This window comes from Lissotriton vulgaris, chromosome 8, assembly GCF_964263255.1.
Source record: "Lissotriton vulgaris chromosome 8, aLisVul1.2, whole genome shotgun sequence".
Lineage (NCBI taxonomy): Eukaryota > Metazoa > Chordata > Amphibia > Caudata > Salamandridae > Lissotriton > Lissotriton vulgaris.
In genome coordinates this window covers 1,372,661,696-1,372,684,465 of record NC_141696.1, presented here as the reverse complement: position 1 = coordinate 1,372,684,465, position 22,770 = coordinate 1,372,661,696, and the positions used below count along the sequence as shown (strand labels likewise).

The 22,770-nt window shown below is 41.9% G+C and overlaps 1 protein-coding gene across 6 annotated transcripts in view; it reads right to left on the bottom strand.

The window, feature by feature from the left end:
* ITSN1 (intersectin 1) overlaps nucleotides 1-22,770 on the bottom strand; it is a 1,645,471-nt gene that overhangs the window by 1,159,926 nt on the left and 462,775 nt on the right. For all 6 annotated transcript variants that reach the window (XM_086935345.1, XM_086935347.1, XM_086935346.1 and 3 more), the window contains one exon: nucleotides 303-440. In XM_086935345.1, the coding sequence (XP_086791471.1) occupies nucleotides 303-440 (138 nt within the window). The remainder of the gene's footprint in view (nucleotides 1-302; nucleotides 441-22,770) is intronic.

The window sequence follows — 22,770 nt, the reverse complement described above, 5'->3', positions numbered from 1 at the left end:
AGTAGCGTAAGCGTGGAGAAGAGTTTAGGTAAGGGATAGTGGAACACTGACCTCTAAACAAGGTTGGTTAGAGAGGCAGAGAGTTGAGTATTTAGAATACATTAAACTTGATATCCTAAAGCAATGTAATAAATGTGCAGTGTATCATGAGAAACTGTGCAAAATATAATATCTCCCACTATAATCACTAGGATGATCATTTTAATGCCACATTTTATGAACGTTATCTGTAAGCAGAGACATATGCCCACTTTCTTCAGCAGCTATTTTAGTGCAAATGTCAATTCTTGCATACATCTTACCGAAACGTAGGTGGAATATAGTCTGGAGGCAGCACGGGTGGTAAAGGTTGGCCAGACATGGCCATGTCAATTAGATGCATAGCGAGGATAAACTCTTCTGCTGTGAGTTTCCCGTCTTGGTCAATGTCAGACAGATTCCTGTTAATTGACAAAGTGGATTGGGTTAGAAGTCTTACCAATGCAATATTTCGGTCAAAATTGAATGAAAGGAAACCGGGCTTTTAAACAGTACAGTGGCAAGGATGTAATCAACTCATTCACAGCAGTCACAATTCCAATACAGAGGACTCACAGTGGAAATCTTAGCTTAGAATTAATACTAGTAACAATGCTCACCGGTCTGGGTCTCTTTCCAGTCACTCAATACAACTTTATTGCCACCTGCATTAACAATAATGCATAATTTCATCCTCTCACTATCAGACTTCCCAAATGTATACATCCTTTAACTAAGATGTTGCACTGCCATTGCGGTACACACATTAAGATTAAAAGGCACATTAACATTACATTACACATTTTTCCTCTTCATATAAGTTCTGGAGGAGGCCCCTTCATTTTCAAATGCATTTTTATTATTGCTGTCATTTTCAATGTTAATGTTAATGTTATGGGTGTCTTATATAGCGCTCGGCTACTCCGAGGAGTGTCTCGGCGCTTTCTGACCCACAGCTGAAACAGAAAAGAAAAGGATAAAAGAAAAGGGGAAACAGACCAATCACGGACCATAGAGCCATGTTTTCAAACCTTTCCTAAAGGCCAGAAGGTTCGAGGTACAGCGGAGCGACAGGGGGAGGGTGTTCCATAACTTGGGAGCAAGATGTTTGAAAGAGCGTCCCCCTACCCTGGCTTTCCAAATAGCAGGTACAATTGCCAAACCAAGGGATTCCGATCTAAGGGATCTTGTAGGTTTGTAGAAGGTAAAGCGTTTCTGGATGTACACGGCTCCTACTGCATGGAGTGCCTTGTGCGCCAGCGTAAGTGCCTTAAAAATGATCTGCTTCCTAACAGGGAGCCAATGAAGGGAGAGTAACAGATCCGAGGCTCTGGCTTGGCGGGGAAGGCCAAAAATTGCCCTAGCCGCCGAGTTTTGGACCACCTGAAGTTTTTGTAATCGGTAGTCCGGAAGACCCAAATATATTACATTTGAGTAATCCAGCCTGGAACAGATTAAGGCCTGAACCGTTGTCTTCCTATGCATCAGAGGGAGCAAAGGAAGAAACTTGCGCAGCATTTTAAGAAGACCGTAGCAGGTGCCAGTCAGGCCCAAGATCTGGGACTTCAAAGATAGACCATTGTCAATTTTGACCCCAAGGTTCTTAGCCACCAAGGAGGAAGACGAGGGAGGGAACATATTCACAGGCCACCAATCCTGCCACGACGGGTCAGCCAGACACCCGAAGAAAAGCACCTCCGATTTGTCAGGGTTGCACTTGAGGCTGTTTCGCTGAAACCAGTTGAAAACAGCCCCAAGGCACCCGCGGATTCTCTCTTCATTGAACTCAGCACCCCTACTACAGGTGAAAAGGAGCTGGGTGTCATCGGCGTATGATATGATCTGAGCCCCAAAAGACTCCGCCAGCACCGCCAAAGGGGTCATGAAGATGTTAAAAAGAGTCGGGCTAAGCCCCGACCCCTGTGGGACTCCGACCTCCAAAGGCGGCACTTGACAGAGTAGGGGGGGCCCAGACCACCTGTCGGCGACCAGCCAGGTAAGATCTAAACCAGCTCAACACCGTCCCTCTCAGACAGATCTTGTATACAACAAAGCAGACTCCATCATAGCACCGCACCTCCGAGACGTCATCAACTGCTCCTTCAACTCCGCCACCTTCCCGGAAAACTGGAAACACGCTGAAATCACCGCCCTTCTGAAAAAACCCACAGCGGACCCCACCGAACTCAAAAATTACCGCCCCATTTCGCTCCTTCCATTCCCGGCCAAAGTCATCGAGAAAGCTGTCAACAACCAGCTCGCCGCTTTCCTCGAAGCCAACAAATCCCTCGACTCCTCACAATCTGGCTTCCGAGCAAAACACAGCACTGAGACCGCCCTCATCGCAGCAACTGACGACATTCGAACTCTACTGGACAACGGAGACACAGTCGCCCTCATCCTCCTCGACCTCTCCGCAGCCTTCGACACAGTCTGCCACAGCACCCTTTTACAACGCCTCAGTAACATCGGAATACAAGGAAAAGCACTTGAATGGATCACCTCGTTCCTCACCGGAAGAACCCAGAGAGTCCGCCTTCCACCATTCAAATCCGAGGCCACTGAAGTCATCTGTGGCGTACCACAAGGATCCTCACTCAGCCCCACCCTCTTCAACGTATACATGAGCCCCCTCGCAGCCATCGCCCGCCAACACAACCTCAACATCATCTCTTACGCGGATGACACTCAACTAATCCTTTCTCTCACCAAGGACCCCAGCACCGCCAAAACTAACCTACACGAAGGAATGAAAGAAGTTGCTGAATGGATGAAACACAGCCGTCTGAAACTGAACTCAGATAAAACAGAAGTCCTCATCCTAGGTACATCCCCCTCTGCTTGGGACGACTCTTGGTGGCCGGAAGCCCTTGGAAAAGCACCCATCCCGACAGACCACGCACGGAACCTCCTAGGCGTCATCCTGGATTCTTCACTTTCAATGAACAGACAAGTCAGCGCCGTATCCTCATCCTGCTTCAACATTCTCCGCATGCTCAAAAAACCATTTCGCTGGATCCCCACCGAAACCAGGAAAACAGTCACCCATGCTCTGGTCACAAGCCGATTGGACTACGGAAACACCCTCTACGCAGGTACTACCGCTAAACTCCAGAAGAAACTCCAACGAATCCAAAACGCCTCAGCCAGGATCATATTAGACATCCCGCGCAACGAACACATCTCTGGTCACCTGAAAGACCTCCACTGGCTACCCGTCAATAAGAGGATCACTTTCCGTCTGCTAACCCACGCACACAAATCACTTTACGACATCGGACCAGAATGCCTCAACTCACGACTGTCCTTCTACACCCCCTCCCGCCAACTACGCTCTTCCAGCCAAGCCCTCGCCACTGTACCTCGCATCAACAAGACCACCATGGGAGGCAGATCCTTCTCATACCTGGCTGCTAAAACATGGAACTCACTCCCCACTTACCTTCGCCTTACCCAGAACCACCTAGCTTTCAGAAAGCAACTTAAAACGTGGATATTTGACAAGTAATCCTCCTCCCCTTCCTAAGCGCCTTGAGACCCTCTGGGTATGTAGTGCGCTATATAAATTTTCTGACTTGACTTGACTGACATTACTAGCATAGCTCTTCCACCTGAATCCAATACCTCCTTGATGGCTTCGTTAACCTCCAGAAGTGCTGTCTCGGTGCTAAGATTGGAGCGAAAGCCCGACTGGGTGGAGTGAAGCAAGCCGTGAGTTTCAAGAAAAGTGGAGAGCACAGAATGAACATGCTTTTCCACTATCTTAGCAAGACCCGGCAAAAGAGAAATTGGCCTATAGTTTGCATGATTCTCAGGATCATGGCCCGGCTTTTTGAGGAGTGGAACAACCATTGCCTGTTTCCAAACCAAAGGGACAGCACCCCGGTCAGTGATAAATTAAGAACTGGGTTAATCAAAGGGTTCAAAATCTTCGCGGCTCTAGCCAAAAAGGTAGCAGGGCAAGGGTCCAAAGGGGAGCCTTACTTAAGTTTCAGAAGGAGGTCCAGGGAGGTGGAATCAGAAATAGCTGGAAACTCAGAGAGAACAAGGCTGGACTCAACTGACAGGATCGGTGAAATGCTCGGGTTCATAACAACACTGAGACCCGAGGAAGGGAAAGAGTCTTGAATCAGCTTAATTTTTGTTGTAAAAAAGTTTGCCAGCGAAATCACCCATGGCTCAGAAAACTCATGATGCACTGCGCTGGCCTTGGGGGTGACAAACTCCTTGACAATGGTAAAGATTTCCCTGCAAGAGTTAGATGCCGCCTCAACTCTTGCGGCAAAATAGCTCTTTTCAGCCAGAATGTCTGCATGATAAATCCTAATAGAAGCCCTATAGGTGGCCTTGGCTTCCGGATCATACTGCCTGCGCCAAAGCCTCTCAGCTGCCTTGCAGTTACGCTGGGATAGTGCCAGAGACTCCTTGAACCAAGGCGCCGATGTCCGCTTAGTGGATGAGCGGGGCGCGGAAGGTGGTGCAAGCTCATCTAACCGCTCGACCAGCCACTTCTGTAGCGTGTCACAGTCACTGTCTAAGTCACCTGATAGAATACAGGGATGCTCCAAACAGGCCTGAGCCAAACTTTCAGGAGTGACCCGATGGTATGCCCGACTAGGGTGCCTGAAATGGTTGGAATTTACACAAGGTGATTTGCTAGTTCCCTGAATTTGAAAGCAGATCAGAAAATGGTCCGACCAAAGGACAGGGACGGGGCAAGCCATAACAAGAGGAATGGTGGAAAACACTTGATCGAGAGTATGGCCCTTATCATGAGTTGGAACAGACCGATAGGGAATAAGACCCAGAGGGGCGGTGATGTCATTGATTTTTATTGCATCACCGTCCGTCTCAGCATCCATGTGTATGTTAAAATCCCCAAGCACTATGCAATGTTCTGTCTTCAGGCAAAGTGCCGTAATTACTGTCTGTAACTCCTCATAGAAAGATCCTCGCAGACCAGGTGGTCTGTAAACCAGGAGCCCTGAGAAGGATTGATGGGGAGATAGAGCAATGGAAAAGACAAGGGACTCACATCCAGAAATAGGCACCGAAGGCACAAACACACATGTGGCAGATCTTTGGACCACAATTGCGACCCCTCCAGCCCTCCCGATAGATCTATCATGTCTATGAGTAACATAATCGGGGGGGATAGCGGTAGCAACATCCGGGTTTGAGGACTCCCCAAGCCAGGTTTCAGTGAGCATTAGGCATACTGGTTTTTCCGCCATTAGCAGCTCATAGATGTCCAGGGCATGTCTGCTCAGGGAGCGAGTATTGAGTAACAGGCACTTATGGTTGGCAATGGGATTAGGGCTAGAGGCCAAGAGCACCGGAGAAATGCCAGGGTGCCACCCACAGCTAGTACAACGGCGTTTACCCCTGTAACGCACAGGAAAGACTGGCTGACACATGGCCATACCTTTTCTGAGTGTCAACAGATCAGCTGTGGTATCCGTGAGCCTAGAGCCAGCAACTCCCGCCACGCCATCCGCCTCCGAGACGCGGACGAGCGCAGCTGGGCAGGACTCTGGCACGACTCCGGCGCAGGTCCGGCGTGTCCGCAGAACGCGTCCGCTGTGCGTAGTCATCGCTGTCCGTTTGTGCGTAGTCATCGCTGTCCGTTTTTAAAGCGCTGCTAGAGCGCGTCACCAGCCCGACCCACACCCAATATGGCCGCCGAAACCGGAGAGCCCAGCCCTTGGCGTCAATACTCAGCCGAGATCCGGTCCGGAGGCGAAGGGAGGGGGAGAAGGGACACAGAGCGCCAGGGAGTGCAAAGGAAGTCTCAGCACACTTAGTAAAATCAAGCCTGCCAAACGAAGTTACAAAAGTCTAAAAATGCTAATAGCACAAAGTAAAGATAGGAGACCTCCCGGCTTCCGCCTCAGGAGGGGAGAGTAGCTATTGTCAGAGTACCTATGTAAAAGGGCAAAAGAAAAAGGAAAATAAAAGAAAAAGGTGAATGTTTTGATTTGTTCTGCATTCCATTCATTAATTGTGTCTTTTTTGCTTTCTCACCCTAAGTGCGCCAGGTATGCCCTGACGTGGGTCCTGGGCTCACTGTGCCACTGGAATCAAGCTATCCTGGCTGAAGAGAGGTGAAACCCCGAAACCGGGTCAAGACTGATTTGCATTTGGCCAGGTCTAAATTGGGGTGGCATGGTGAGTAAAAGAATGATGGATTTAACCCAGATCTCTTGAATGGGGTTGAATGTTTTGATTTGTTCTGCATGCCGTTCATCAATTGTGTGTCTTTTGCATAATTTCCTATGTAGCATATATCCACCACATTTTAGCCTACAAGGGAATTACAAGAGGGGCTGCTACTTGATACCAAAAACTACAGATAACATTGCAGCTAGAAAAATAGGAGTAATAAGGTATCATGTTGTGGAATCCAGCGATTAAGAATTATCATCCCGGAGTATCTAAACAAAATCATTAGACAGCTTAAATACATCAAGTTCCCGATCATATCTTGCGTGATTTGCAGAATGCAACCCCAACGTCCAAGAATTTTTGGACATGTCCACCACAGTCACAGTGTTTTAGGAGTGAGAGTCAAAAGTCTGACCTTTCACTTTGAACAGTGTATGGTCGGTTGTATGGAGGCAGAAGTGCTGCATCTGTACCAGGTGGACTATGTTTTGGGAGTGTACATCTTTTTTTTTTTTAAACTTGTTTTTATTAGCATTTCGATATTGCACAATACAGACCATATCATGAGACATATACACAATAGGGTGCATAAACAACACTGGCGGTCGAGAATGGAGGAACAGTGGCGTGTGGGTCGGATCCGTGTGGTCCATGTGCTAGCAGTAGCAAGAAACGTCTAGGGTATAAACCAGGGGAAGAAGCATGTTGGTGCGAAGTGTGCGTAGGAAAGGGAGCGGTCTGGGTCTGGTGAGACTGGACATGACTAGATGTATCGCGGAATCGTGGTGCTATCAGAGAGGGGGCCGAAGAACTGGGATCATGACTTGGGAGTGTACATCTATTAGCTATTCCTGTGTGTATCCGTTAGATGTCTTGAGCCTTTTATATCAGTTTGAACGTAATGTGAGGGACAACTGAACATTTTTCAGCTATTCTTTCATTATATATCTTTATAAACTGCTTAAAAAAATAAAAGTTTATAAACCACATGAAAAAGTGTCTGATCTATCATGAAAAAATTAATTTCAAACTCTGTGTTTGCAAACTTCTGTTTACAAAAAATAAATTCTTCATAACCATGCATGTCTGTCAAGCAAGTATGTGTCTGTGTGTTATCATTCTGAGTCATAAAGAACAAGATATTTACCTTAAGTAGATCTCTTTCTAGTGGCTACTTTACCTCTATGTAATGTAATGCAATGTGGAAGAGGTGTGGCGCAGCGGCCAGGGTGCCAGACTCCGGACCGTAAAACAGATTTCTATAGCGCACAACCACCCTACGGGTACCTTTAGAGTCCTCAAGAAAACCCCAAGGCACCCAATTGAATCCGGAATATTATGTTACTGTGCTCCTGCATGTCGCTAGGAGGCATCCTGCTTCTCTGCGATGGCTCCATAGTGCCCTGGAAGTGACAGAGAGGACCAACAGACATGCACCCCTGTGTGCAGACAGACATTTTTTGTCTTTTCCTTTTCCACGCCCTCAGACGCACAGATTAAACAATTTTTGGTTTCAGTGTACAGAATACTAACCTGGCACAGTTTTCAATGTTCAAAAGAGACCCCTCTGCCTAAAGGGGCGGTGCGAGGGCAGTGACAAATGCATTTTAAATCCATCAGAAAGACTGCTACCAAGGTAAGTAATTTGTTCTTCTGATCGCTACTCCTACCCACAGATTTCAAGACTCCATACCAGTGTCTGCGGAGTGGGCACACAACAAAAAGTCTTGCAGAACCAAGTGGGCAAAGTGGCCTTTCCACAATGCCTGGCTGCCAAGACCAGAGTGATTTGGGAACCTATGCCCTGATGACCACATCACAGCCTGGAAGATGTGAGAACTCGGAGCAAGAGCAGTTATCGCAGTAGGTTTTCCATTCCAACAGGAATTAATCTCTTAATGAGATTTTTTGTGGAAAGGTCAGCGTGCAAAACAGTAAGCACAGCGTGTTCTGAACTTTCAACAGATCGAAATCTGGTTCTCCAACTGCTGGAAGCAACACTGTGTCATATCAGGATGCAGATACCACTCAATGTGCCAGAGGACATCTGATCAGTTCACCCACTCTAGCATTTTAGCACTTTAACGCTTCAGCAACCTCTAGAGATGCAAAACCTCCTGGCACAGGACCCATGATCCCACTTTGCCCCACTGTTTGCAACATTACATGTCGGTGGTGCGGTCCATGAGAATTTGTACCAGCCTCCCATTGATAAGCAGGATGGCCTTCTGGGCCAGACACATGACCTGCATCTCCAGTAGATTGATTGGGAATGAGAGCTCTAATGGAGACAGGAGTCCTCTGATTCCATCTATCCAGGTGACCAAACCCAGTATTCCAACCGAGGAAACAAAATGTTTTGGGAGGAAATAAGTGTCAAGCCCTTAAACCATGTCCGGGATTATCCCAGTGAATGAAATCCTATTTAAAAGGCATCAGTTGGGACTTTTGGCTTGTTTATGGTGAAAACCAATTATTTTAAAAGTTCCACTGTCAACCGGACTTTGTCCACGACTGACTGAAGTGAGCTTGCCTTCAGAAGTCAGTCATCAAGGTACGGGAATACAGGGACTCTAGACCCTTGAAAAAGGGAAGCAACCACAGCCATCAATTTTGTGAACACTAGACATGTGCTTGTGAGGCTGAAGGAGAGCACAGCAAACTGAAAATGCTCTTGGCCCACCTTTAACAGCAAGTAATGCTTACAGGAGTGCAGGAAAGGTATATGAAAATAAGTGTTCTGCAAGGCAAGGACACCATCTAACTGCCTAGTTCCACAGCAAAGATGATCTGTCTCAATAATGGCCTTTTGAATTTGTCCTTCTGCAGGAAAGCGGTCAGGGGTCCAGGATAGGTCAGTGACTCCTGATGAAGCGGACTTCAGAAATAAGTTTAGAAATTGTCCACAGATTTAAACTCTCATAATTTATAATACATTAACAAGTGTTGCATGTTTTTGTATTAATTCAACCAAGAATAATGTGCACCTCCATGAACATGTGGGTCTAATAATATGTGCTCTTGTCGGGTTTGTCATTACGTTTTAAATAATATATTAACTTTGTCTTTTGTTTTGTCAAACATTAACTGCGGCTGTTTAAAATAATAGCATGTACATTTTCTTAAATGTGCTCTTGTTTATGTCGTGTTTTTTATATGACAGTGTTTTGTTCGTCTTTTGTGCATAAAGCTAGGTAACATTGACTAATGGGTTAACATTAGTAAAGGGGGTGGGTAACAGAATAATTATCATTACTTGAATTAATTGATGTCTTTTGTTTCCTTGCATACTAGAGTCATGGTAAAAGAGGCCTGTGGCCTATTTCTAAAATGGATGTCCGAAGTCCTGTCGAGTTGGGCCTTGCACAGCAGAGAATGAAAGAAAACATTTTCTTCATAATTCTTTGAAAAACACACGTGGAAGCTGAGCTGTGCTGACCGTTGAGATAATCATTGTAACACTTTCAATGCCAAGGACAGGACATAGCGGCGGAAAAGCTTGGGCAGAGGAAGCAACAAACTGTTTCATTAAATGTTGCAAGCCTCGGAAGAGTTTGTGACACACGTAGACAAAGGACAATGCCGCTATTAAGGAACATGGTTTTTGCAATGTGAAAGGCAAATGACTTCATGGACTGACATTTCTCGACCAATCACGCTCCGAGTTGGTCATCTTTTTGTATTCTTTTAGTTAGTCTTAGATAGAGAAAAGGTATAAAAATTGCCCCCTTGGAAAGAGCTCTGTTGGCTCGTTCCTGTGCTTCAGAGATGCTGTCGGACTTTTGACTCACGTAAGAACTTTCGAACTTTACATTTTTCCTTTAGGTTTTTTCTTTAGTTAAGTTAGAGAAATAGGGTTTAGGGAATGAGTTCCTAAATGTTTAAGCATTTCTCATGCTGATCTTGATTTAAACTGGCAGTCTAATGTGCCTTTCTAATAAAATAATGCTGCTTATTAAAATGCAAATAAAAGAATTAAATTCTTAAAATGCTTTTTGCTCAATAAATAAAGTTAATAAAATAGATTTTGAAATGACAAGCTGGTCTTGATTATTTCGTTTAAGTTACCATTAGTTAATCCATTGCCTATGATTTTGACTTAATTAAATGTTTATGAAAGTGTTTTGATTAATTAGGTCATATGATTCAGTTGGTCAATTCATGTCTCAGTCATCTATGGGCCTAGCGTTAGATTTATAAATTATGGTGAGTATCGTGGTGTAGAGTTGTGCATATGAGACCGAATTTCCTTTGGCCCGCTGGATCAAATCTCTGGTAGCAGAGTTCGGTTACTATGGTAACTGACATGTTACATGGTAATTACATAGGATACATGTTTAACACATGTTAAGTTTTGTTTAGTTGTTATATGTTGTCGAAAGGTTTTTTCCAGCAGTGAGAAAAATCCTATGTGCCGGCAGAGTAGTGTGACAGTTGAAGTTACACAGTTCATTTGTTCTGTTTTCAAGTTAGTGGTAATGAAATATCACTAAGTGTTGTGGACGTACAACACAAGTTCAGGGATTTTTAGGTATGACAGGTTGTATGTATAGTGAGGTTTGTCTATGAAATTGTAGCTCTGAGTATAGGGACTAAGAGCCCGTTTTAAAACTCATTGCGAAAATAGTAGGATTTTTTCCGAGCTTGTGTGAAGGGTAAGGTGGCGTTGTCTATTCTTACTGGCGTTTGTAGATTTCTATTGGTTGGTTAAAGTCCTGCCGAAGATTTCATGTATACATGAATAGGTTTTCCAGTATGAAAGCGTAAAACTGATTTTGTGAAAATAGTGTCGTCTATTTCACGAGAGTGAAATCTTGAATGTCTGGTAAAACTATCACTTTATTTAGCGAAACAGACAAATGGTTAGTTTTTCCATAGTTATTAACTGAAATCCATTGAAAAGGATTGTTTTAAAATGGCGCTGTGAAAATATTTTGTAAAGGAGGGGTGAGTTTACAGAGTGACACTGACACGCGCAGCTTCGCTGCAGCGGCAGTATACGTAACAGCAAGCGCACTGATTGGGTTACGTGACCAAAACGAGCTGTTAGCCGATTGGTTCTTTCTGAAAACAGGATTCTCATTAGTTGAGCAAGGTAGTGACGTGGCTTAACCCGATTGGCTTGTTGGTGAGTTTCGAGCACGGATTGGCTAGAGCAGCGGAACAACAAGGAAATACTTACGATCTTTTCTAAATTAAACGGAACAGTTTTAAAACATGAGTTATTATTGGAATAAAGAAGAAAAGAAGCCTTCATGGTTTCAGAAAATTTTAAATGTATTCAATCCTGACAAGAAAATTGAAGCGCGTGGTGAAAAATTACTTCATAAATATAAAACACCTGCAGCATATATGGAAGGAGAATATGGTTATCATACGGTCCTCTGGTTTGAAAATTGGATGCATTATAACAAAGATGATGGCGTTTTAGCCTGGCCAGAAGATGGATCGTTTAATGTTAAAGTTTTAAGAAACTTAAGAGATAAAATTATGGCTCTTTCACCAAGGCACAGACCCACTCAATTTGAAGCTTTAGTTGAATGGGAAATTGAAATGATGGAGCTCGAACGATTAAGTTGGGGAACACCGAGAGGTATAAATAGGGAAACCCACCAAGATAGAGTGCTTCGTTGGAGAAAAGGGGACATGCATGATGGTTTGTACCCGGTTATAGAAATGGTTGTTGAAACATCAGGTCAAAAGAATTCCCAGAAAAAAGGTCATCTTGATGAAGAATTAGATGATGCAGTTTTAGAAGAAATTTTTACTAATCCACCACCTTATCAGGCAAGCTGTTCACAGTCAACTCAGAGAAGTTTTTCAGGAATTTCTCCTAGTGCACCTCCTAGAGAGATTGATGAAAATTCACCCAGATTTTTGAGATTACCTGAAAGGGCAAGATCAAGAAGTAAATCAAATACTCCAAGAGAAAGCAAAAATTATCCAGAGATTTCAAATTCGAGAAATAATTTCCCGAAAAATGACAAAAAGGCAGATCTACCTGAAAATATACCAAACATTTCTGAATATTTAAAAGCGAAGGGAGAATTAATTCAGCAATTAACAAAAGGCATGGAAGCAGTAACAGTACCAGTTACAATTGGTCCTGTTGTACCAGTTTTTGAGCAAAGTGAAAACAGACATCCAGTCCTAACGAATCCATTAAATGCAGAAATTCAAAAAGTGGCTGAAAAATTTTATTCTGAGTTAACAGAAATTCACCGAGATAAAACAATGCCAAATTTAACTTTAAATCAAAGTTTGTCAAATGGTGTCACACCATCAGATTCTGATTCTGGTTCTCTAGAAAAGACCACAAATAAAACAGATTTAATACAGATTCCTCAACAAGTTCCTGAGTCTAAACAACTGGATGTTGCAAAATTAAAGGCAGATTTAGAAGAATTAATTATTGGCACAATTGGTACTGACTGTTTGAAGCAATATCAGGGTGATGAACTGTTGTTTATTTGCAAGAGCATTCAGTGGAAAACTAAAAATAAATATGAACAATTTGAAGAAGTGGCTGCTGAATTAGAAATAGATTTGAGTCGTCAGAAACAATTGCAAAAACATTACAGAGTGGATTTTTCTGAGAAGGATATTGAGAATCTAAATACCACAGGCAGGATAACCCATGTAAAAGAATTAATTGTGTTTCTGAAAAGATTAGGTGAATTAAGTAAATGGAGAGTTAAATGGACAAAGAAAAGAAAAGAAGAAAAGAGAGAAATAGGAGAAGTTTTTGGTGAAATTCCTATGAGGGAAATAGCTGGTGGAGGTTATGTTCATGTTCCATGGACAAGACCGGACATTCTGCTTTTTACAAATGATTTCCCTCGGCTGAGAGAAAAGCCAGTAGAATGGTATCGTCAGGTTGACAGATTTCTTAAGGTTTCGAAAGTTCTGTGGATTGATCTCAATGGTTTCTTTGACATAGTTGTCCCATCAGATCTTTGGACAGAATGTAAAATTTCTGTTGGTTGGCACAAAGAGGAACCACCTAGACTTTAGAGTAACAGGTGCTCCTGCAGACGATGTAATGGATTTCTATGACAAAGTAATTGTTGGGCTGAAAAACAAGATTCCAGCAAAAGAAGTAGATTAGGTTAAAATAGACAGGACAAACCAAGAACCAAAAGAATCAGTTCATTCCTTTTATCCTTTTATGAAAGATTACTCCTGGTATTTAAGCAATACAGTGGCTATGAAAAATTAAGGACATGAGCCACTTCATTTATAGATTTGTTTATGGCCTTAACCTGAAATTGGAGAAATGATTAGGAACGGAATTGTCGGCTGGCAATCACTTTCAGTTGATGCTATCCTGAGAAAGGCAAAATACTGCAGTGATGAGATAGATGCAAAACAGAAGAAACTCAAGGAAAAAGCAATGTGGGCACAAGTGAAGGTAGCTGAACAGCAGATAGCAACCGTAGAAAATAAAAAATTTCAGCAGAATCCAGGAAAGTTCAAAGGGAACTTTGTGAATAAGCCTAAATTTAATATAAATATTGAAGAGCTAAAACAAAAGCTACCTTGTTTTAATTGCAGTGAAATTGGACACTGGAAGCACAAGTGTAAAAATCCGCCCAGAAATTTTAAAAATTCATCATTAAATCCACAGATGCAGAGTGAGATAAATCAGCAGCAACAGCTACAGCGACAGTTCGTGAATCAGCAGAGCCAAATTCCACAGCCACCCTTGCCAAATTGCATGAATGCACAGAGATACAGTCCAGAGAAGGGTTTCTGCGGAGCTGAACAGGTAAAAAGATCACAAAAAGTAAATGTGTCAAATGTCTCTCAACAATTTTGGCTGAAAGAAAACGAGAGCAGTGATTCAGAGGATTACTCATGACGGTGCCTGAGAGAGGAGGAAGAGTGTGTACTTGGAGCCACTCTTGAGGTAGATCAGGCAGGTCCATTTAAAGATATCACTTTTCTTGTGGACACTGGTGCTACCCGTTCTACTGTTAGATCAGTGGAAATTGAAAATCTTCCTCTCTCGGGTGAGACCATCCAGCTAGTTGGCGTAGCTAATCAGCAAATAAAAACAGATTTGACAAAACCAGTTGATGTAGAAATTGGAAATGACAAAGACAAACACAGATTTGTTGTCTGTAACAGCAGTCCCGTTAACCTATTAGGATGTGATTTGTTGTGCAAGATGAACTGCAAAATATATTGTTCACCGGATGGTATTGAGCTTCAGACTTTAGAATAATATGGTCTGTATAAATTAACAATGCTAATGGTTGATGAAGAAAATAAAATGTTCCCTGCTTTTTAATAAAAACAATTTACCTGAAGAATTGAAAGAGGCAGTTAATCTGAAAATTTGGGATTTAACTGGTGATGAAATGGGTTTAATGAAACATGTGGACCCAGTAAAAATTACAGTGAGGCAAGGAATAGATTTTCCAAACATTCCCCAGTACAAAATGAAACCTGAAACTATTGAGGGTGTCATTCCTGTGATTGAAAAATTCATTAAGCAAGGTGTTTTGGGAGAGATTGAAAGCAGCCCATGTAATTCACTGATTATGGGAATCAAAAAGCCAAACGGAACTTACAGGATAGTTCAGGACTTGAGAAAGGTTAATAAAATAGTTGTTCCTTGCTGTCCAGTTGTACCAAACCCAGCTGTAATCTTATACCAGATTCCGCATGATGCAGAATGGTATACGGTCATTGACCTATGTAATGCCTTCTTTAAAGTTCTACTGCATCCAGATAGCCAACAACTTTTTGCGTTCCGGTTCCAGGATTGCATATTAGCATGGTGTTGTATTCCTCAAGGGTATACTGAGAGTCCATCTATCTTTAATCAGTTGTTAAAGAAATCCCTGGAAGATTTAAAATTGCCTGGAGAGTCAACATTGGTTCAGTACATAGATGACCTCCTTATTGCAGGAAAAACAGGGGAAAATTGTGTAACAGACGCCATTACACTTTTGAATTGATTGGCAGATGAGGGACATAAAGTGTCACATACGAAACTACAGTTTTGCAAACAAGAGGTTAAATACCTTGGTCACAGAATTGCAAAGGGAATCAGACAAGTGACAATTGAAAGAATAAAAATGATTCGAGCAATACAACCACCAACAAAACAGACAGATCAGAATGTTTTTAGGAATGGTTGGTTATTGTCGCCAGTGGATTTGTCGGTTTTCAGTAATTGCAAAACCACTGCAAAGGCTGACAAAGCAGACATAAAAGACCCGATTGTTTTGACAAAAACAGAATTAGAGGCTTTTGAAAAGCTAAAGAAAAGTCTGTGTGAAGCACCAGCATTGGGGATGCCTGATTACGATAAAGAATTTGAGCTGTACTGCAGTGAAAGAGAAGGTTGTGCATGATCAGTTTTCATTCAGAAACATGGAAAAATGAGAAAACCAATATCATATTTCTCAGCTGTTCTTGATCCTGTTGCAAAAGCATTGCCAGGTTGCTTAAAAGCAGTGGCTGCAACAAGTGTAAGCCTTGAGCAAAGTGAAGGAATCATAATGGGGTTTCCTGTAAAAGTGTATGTACCTCATTCAGTTGAAACACTTCTTACCAGAAGTAAAACACAGCACCTGTCGAGTAACAGATTGACCAAATATGAAAAAGTTATTCTGGGATCAGATAATGTATCCATTGCGAGATGTGTTAATCTCAATCCTGCTACACTTTTACCAGATAGTGTGGTTCCTGAAATTGACAATGAAGCTGATGACTTTAATCATGAGTATTTGGATGTTTTAGATTACTGTACTAAACCCAGAGAAGACATCAAAGATGTGCCTTTACCAGAGTCAGACATTGTTTATTTTGTTGATGGCTCCTGTCTGAGAACAGACAAAGGCATTCTGAGAGCAGCATATTCAGTTTGCACAGTTTCAGAAATCGTTGAGGGTTCAACTCTTGAAGGAATTCGTTCAGCACAAGTGGCAGAATTAGTTGGTTTAATTCGTGCTTGTGAAAAAGCAAAAGGGAGGAAGGTTACCATAGTGACTGATAGTCAGTATGAATACGGCGTAGTCCATGACTATGGCCAGGTCTGGTCTCAAAGAGGTTATTTGACCTCTGCGGGAACTCCAATCAGAAATGCAAATTGATCAAAAGACTGATCGATGGCATTCAGTTACCAGAAAAGATTGCTGTTGTCAAATGTGGAGCGCACAAAAAGGGAGAAGACTATATAACTAAAGGAAATGCCTTTGCGGATGAAACTGCACGTTACTGTGCAAAAAACAATCTTTCACTTAATCGGGAAAAGGATAATGATCATATTATGAACTCTCTCATGCTAATATCTGTTGTAGAAACATGGCAGGGAGTAAAAGACTTACAAGATGAGGCAAATGATGAGGAGAAAAACACATGGCTCAAAGAAGGTTGGAGACAGCGAGAGGAAGATGAAATTTGGGTTTACCAAGATGGGAGACCTGTTATGCCCAATTGCATGATTGCTGACATGGCACGGATGTACCATGGTCCAGGTAATTTAGGAAGAGACAATGATTCGACTGTTCAGGGAAACTTGGTATAATCCAAAGTTTAGGATTATTGCGGAGTCACTTTGCCAGCGTTGTTCGATCTGCCAGCAAATCAATCCAAACAGTTGTAAGCATGGGAACCATAGGACGGGAGGGTGGTCCTTTTTCACAGGTTGCAAATGGATTTCATTGACATGGCACCACATAACAAGTTGAGACATGCCCTTGTTATTGTCGGTCTGTTTTCAAGATGGGTGGAAGCGTTCCCAACTCGTCACAATGACTCAGTTACTGTGGCAAAATTGCTTTTAAGGGAGATCATACCTAGGTATGGATTTCCAGTGACCATTGAAAGTGATCGTGGCACACACTTTGAAAACAGACTGCTTAAATTAATTTGTGAGGCTTTTGGCATAAAGCAGAAGTTGCACTGTGCATACAGACCAGAAGCATCAGGTGTTGTAGAGCTGATTAATGGCACAATAAAAAACAGATTTTCAAAGATGTGCCTAGCTACAGGAATAAAGTGGACAGACGCACTTCCACTTGTTTTGATGTCTTTGAGGAGCACACCAGATAAAAAGAACGGTCTTAGCCCTCATGATATACTCATGGGAAGGGTAATGAGACAGCCTTTTATACCAGTTGGAAAATTGTTAACAAGAAATGATAGTGCAATTTTGGGTTACTGTAAGCAGTTGTCTGATGTGGTGACTTCTGTATTCCTTCAGGTGGGAACAGATGTGATTTCAAAAGAAAAGGAGCAGGCTCATGATCTATTGCCAGGAGACTGGGTCAGGACAAAAGTTCATCGGAAGAGAAACTGTTTAGTACCCAGGTGGCAAAAAGCAAGACAGGTGATACTAGTCACAACAAATGCTGTTAAATGTAAGGGTCTGAAGAGGTGGGTGAATGCAAGTCACACCATTCGCGTACCACTTCCTGATAACCCTGATGAAGATAGTGACGACACTACAACTGATTCAGACTCAGAAGAAGAACCTGAAGATCCAGATTCTGAAGATCGACAGGAAAGTCGACATCTGGAGAATTCTGATGTGGATCAAGCATCAAATGAAAAAGATCTAGAAATTGTCGTTTCAGAAAATGATGAAGATGTTCTAGAAAAAAGAACTGAAAAAGAAACTGTCAGAAGAGATTCAAGATCAGGAGAGTATTGAAAAGCAGGAAGCTCTGAAAGCAGGAACGGAAATTCTGGAACTGGGAAGTTCGAAGTAATTCTAGAAGAGGAGGAGGACGAATTGCCAAGTACCAGCTACAGAGATGTTCCTAACGGAGTGAAGCTGCCGAGTAAAGAAGTTCCTAGATACAGTATTGAAATCTCTGAAACTGACTCGGATGAAAGTGATGAAGAGTCTGAGATAAGAAAATTCAGAAAAAGGGCTTGGAAAGCTGAATGTAATGAAATCGAGCCTAAGAAGAAACTCTTGAGAAAAGGTGATGTCTGGCCAAAAGAAGACTTGAAATTCAAGTTGGTGAATAGATCAAAAGAGCAGATTAATGAGATATCTAGTCAAAAAGTGAATCAGACAAAAATGAACAAGTTGGAAAGAAAATTGAAGTAATTAGCAGAAAGAGCAAAAGACCATTGAGGCCAAATCAGAAGTACAAGTCTCCGGAGTGGGCCCACATAATTATCCCACCAGTAGTTGAGGTTAGTAGTAGCAGTCAGGAAGATTTGGAAGAAAATAGTGACAAAGACTGGGTTTAGTTTTCTTTGAGTTGAGGTTTATTTTTGGCATAAGGCTGAAGAAATTGTGTTAGGTGACACCAGGTCGAAGAAATTGTGTTAGCTGGAAACACTTTTATGTAAGACGCACGGTCGAAAAAAAGCTGTTAGAGGGTTACTAAAAAAAATTTAAAAAGGGGAGGGTATTATTTTTATTATTACTACTAATTTTTAAATTTTGTTTTAAGTAAAAGAAGTTAAAAAAAAAAGAATGCCTAATACTGACAATTCAAGGTGTGCTATCCTCAGGAGATGTTGTAAAATGTCTTCCATGTGTGATTCTAATCATTCTAGTTTGGTTAATCTTAGCAGTCATCTTTCCTCTTGGCATAGACAGAGGATTATAAGGTGAACATGACGAGCAAAGCTGAATCTAAACAAGCTGCTCATGATGTTGCAGGCAAAACTAACAGGATTATTGAGCACAAACCAGAGATTCACCAGGACAGATCTATTGGTTATTTTTCTACTAATTCCTTTTCAAGACTCTTGACAGAGTATGTTAGAGTCATGGATGTCAAAGATTGCTAAGTATGCGTTAAGCTTCCTACTTCGGTTTTTGAAGGGGTCAAGTATAATATGCTTCCTCTTACTTATGGAAGAACATGCAGTGTTCTAGCTAGCTTGTTCTATCAGGCAGGTCGTCTGGAGTACTATTACTCAGACTTTGATGAAATAGTCGCTAACTTGAAGGTTGTACATAGTCTTAAAGTCAGACCTGCCAAACAGATGAGGGAATTCTTTCTGGTAACTAATGAACTCACCTATGAGTATGCTCACAAAAATAATCTAACATGCAAAATGAGAGATGAAGAAAGATCTTTTCTCAATTTGGTGGAGGAGAGGAGGGCGATTTACAAAAGAAATGAGATGCTGAAACAGACTAAATCTAAGTTTTGGCAGCTCGAAGATGAGAAGCTTAATGACGAAAATAGATATGCTGCTATTCACATAGATGATCCAGTTAGTGGAAAATTCTGCATTAGAAGAGAACACACTTTATGAAAATTATTTTGTTGGTGCAAGCCAGTGTGAGGACACTTATCGAATTGCAGGGCGTTGGGGATTTAAAGGTGGTAAGGACCCAATTTTCCCTGGAATTTATTTTGTCTGTGGGAACAAGGCATATTTTAGTCTCCCGGGCCACTGGTATGGTACATGTTACCTTGGTCTAGTCTTTCCAAAAATTTTCCATGTGGACAGAAATGGGGAAGGTTCATTTGATATTGGCAAACACCTGAATAGGTACAAGAGAGGAAGCTTCTCTGAGATCATGGGAGATATATTTGGTGCAATAATTCCTATGGTGGGAATAACTGAAGGCAATCAAAATCAGAAAGGTTTCCACAATTGGTGACAGATTGTCCACTGATACTGCAAGTGGTTTTCAATTGGTCAATACTGAGCTCATTGCCACCAGAAGCATGGTTATGCAGAACAGGCTTGCTTTAGACATTCTCCTAGCAAAAGAGGGAGGAGTCTGTGGGATTTTGCATGTACAGCATTGCTGCACATATATCCCAGATAAAAGTCAGAATATAGAATTGCTGATCAGGAATATCACTGAATTTCACTCAGAAATAGAGCCCATGGAAAGTGACAATTTCTCATAACGTTTGGCTAAAAGATATGGGGCAATCAGGGCATAGTTTGCTGAAATTGGCAGTTCAATCATTGGCAAAGTGCTTTATCCTGTAATAATCATTGTTATAGTGACACTTTTGTTAAAAATCAGTTGCATGATTCACAAGAGAAAGAAGCATGTGAGGGAAAAGAAGAGGATTTACAAACTCAGAAAAGCTCAGGAGAAGGAGATAAAAATGGAGGAATTTCGCAGGGCTCAATATGAGAGCTCCAGACAAACTGATGAAACAGGAGTTTAGATTTACTAACACAGAGAGAGATCATTATATGACATTTCTAAAAAGTAAAATTTTTGGATAACATTTTTGAGTTTAGTTTGGCGATTTAAAAATCACCAGATGAGGGAGTTGATGAAGCGGACTTCAGAAATAAGTTTAGAAATTGTCCGCAGATTTAAACTCCCATAATTTATAATACATTAACGAGTGTTGCATGTTTTTGTATTAATTCAACCTAGAATAATGTGCACCTCCATGAACACGAGGGTCTAATAATATGTGCTCTTGTCGAGTTTGTCATTACGTTTTAAATAATATATTAACTTTGTCTTTTGTTTTGTCAAACATTAACTGCAGCTGTTTAAAATAATAGCATGTGCATTTTCTTAAATGTGCTCTTGTTTATGTCGTGTCTTTTATATGACAGTGTTTTGTTCGTCTTTTGTGCATAAAGCTAGGTAACATTGATTAACATTAGTAAAGGGGGTGGGTAACAGAATAATTATCATTACTTGAATTAATTGATGTCTTGTGTTTCCTTGCATACTAGAGTCATGGTAAAAGAGGCCTGTGGCCTATTTCTAAAATGGATGTCCGAAGTCCTGTCGAGTTGGGCCTTGCACAGCAGAGAATGAAAGAAAACATTTTCTTCATAATTCTTTGAAAAACACACGTGGAAGCTGAGCTGTGTTGACCGTTGAGATAATCATTGTATAACTTTCAATGCCAAGGACAGGACATAGCGGCGGAAAAGCTTGGGCAGAGGAAGCAATGAAGTGTTTCAATAAATGTGGCAAGCCTCGGAAGAGTTTGTGACACACGTAGACAAAGGACAATGCTGCTCTTAAGGAACATGGTTTTTGCAATGTGAAAGGCGAATGACTTCATGGACTGACATTTCTCGACCAATCACGCTCCGAGTTGGTCGTCTTTTTGTATTCTTTTAGTTAGTCTTAGATAGAGAAAAGGTATAAAAATTGCCCCCTTGGAAAGAGCTCTGTTGGCTCGTTCCTGTGCTTCGGAGATGCTGTCGGACTTTTGACTCACGTAAGAACTTTCAAACTTTACATTTTTCTTTTAGGTTTTTTCTTTAGTTAAGTTATTATTATTATTTTATTTTATAGAGAGCGTAGTCACCCATAGGTATCCCAGCGCTAAGTTAGGGAAATAGGGTTTAGGGAATGAGTTCCTAAACGTTTAAGCATTTCTCATGCCGATTTTGATTTAAACTGACAGTCTAATGTGCCTTTCTAATAAAATAATGCTGCTTATTAAAATGCAAATAAAAGAATTACATTCTTAAAATGCTTTTTGCTCAATAAATAAAGTTAATAAAATAGATTTTGAAATGACAAGCTGGTCTTGATTATTTCGTTTAAGTTACCATTAGTTAATCCATTGCCTATGATTTTAACTTAATTAAATGTTTATGAAAGTGTTTTGATTAATTAGGTCATATGATTTAGTTGGTCAATTCATGTCTCTGTCATCTATGGGCCTAGTGTTAGATTTATAAATTATGGTGAGTATCATGGTGTAGAGTTGTACATATGAGGCTGAATTTCCTTTGGCCCGCTGGACCCCTCCTGTCTATCCAAAGGCTAAAGAAATAGCAGGAATAGCAATTCCTGCCTTTCTGTGAGTCCGGTATACTCTCAATTGCACCATTGGACAGTAACAGCTTGTGTCTGCGTCAATCTGCAGATGTGGGCAACATATTGGGTGAGGAATCAAGAAAGGGTAGAGCGTACCCTTTTTGAACAAATTACAGGACCCATCTGTTGGGGGGAATGGCTTGCCAGTGGATCGCCAACCAGGGAGCAAGTGCTGAATGCTGCCTTCCAATAGGTGGAAATGTGCTACTAAAGGCAAACTAAGTAGATTTTCTGGCTTTGGTAGAAGGAAAGAGGAGTTAGAGGACTGATGCCACTGCTGGCTGCATGCAGTCTGCTGCTTTCAAGTCCCTGAAAGAACTGTTGCATCACTGGCTAAGAAGGCTGCCTCTACCTATAAGCCAACCCCCTAGAGCAGCCCCCAAATTTTCTAAACTGGTGTGAAAACTGTTTAGCAGATGTCAAAGTCTTGTGCGGTATCTCTAATGTCTTTAAAGAGTTCCAAAGCGGAGTCCACTGCCTCTCCAAAGATGCGAGACCCATCAAAGGTCGTATAAATTACAGAAGCCTGTATATCCCCTGTAAAAACAGTGCACATCGAGGCATGTCTGTGAAGGACAATGCTGGTGCCGACAACTCTGCTAATGTAGTCCATGGGGACCATACTGGTTTGAATAGCTACTTGACTGTGCCCTGCTGTCAAATAGTTTTAAACAGAAGCCCTGGGTCTCCAGGACCTCTGGCAAGATCTTGCTGGCCATGTCTGTAGCAGCGCATACAGACAGGCCGCTTTACCAATCGCAGTGCCACACTAGCAGAGGAAAAGACTAATTTTCCGAAGACAACGAGTCAAGAGCTCACCTTACTGGTTGAGG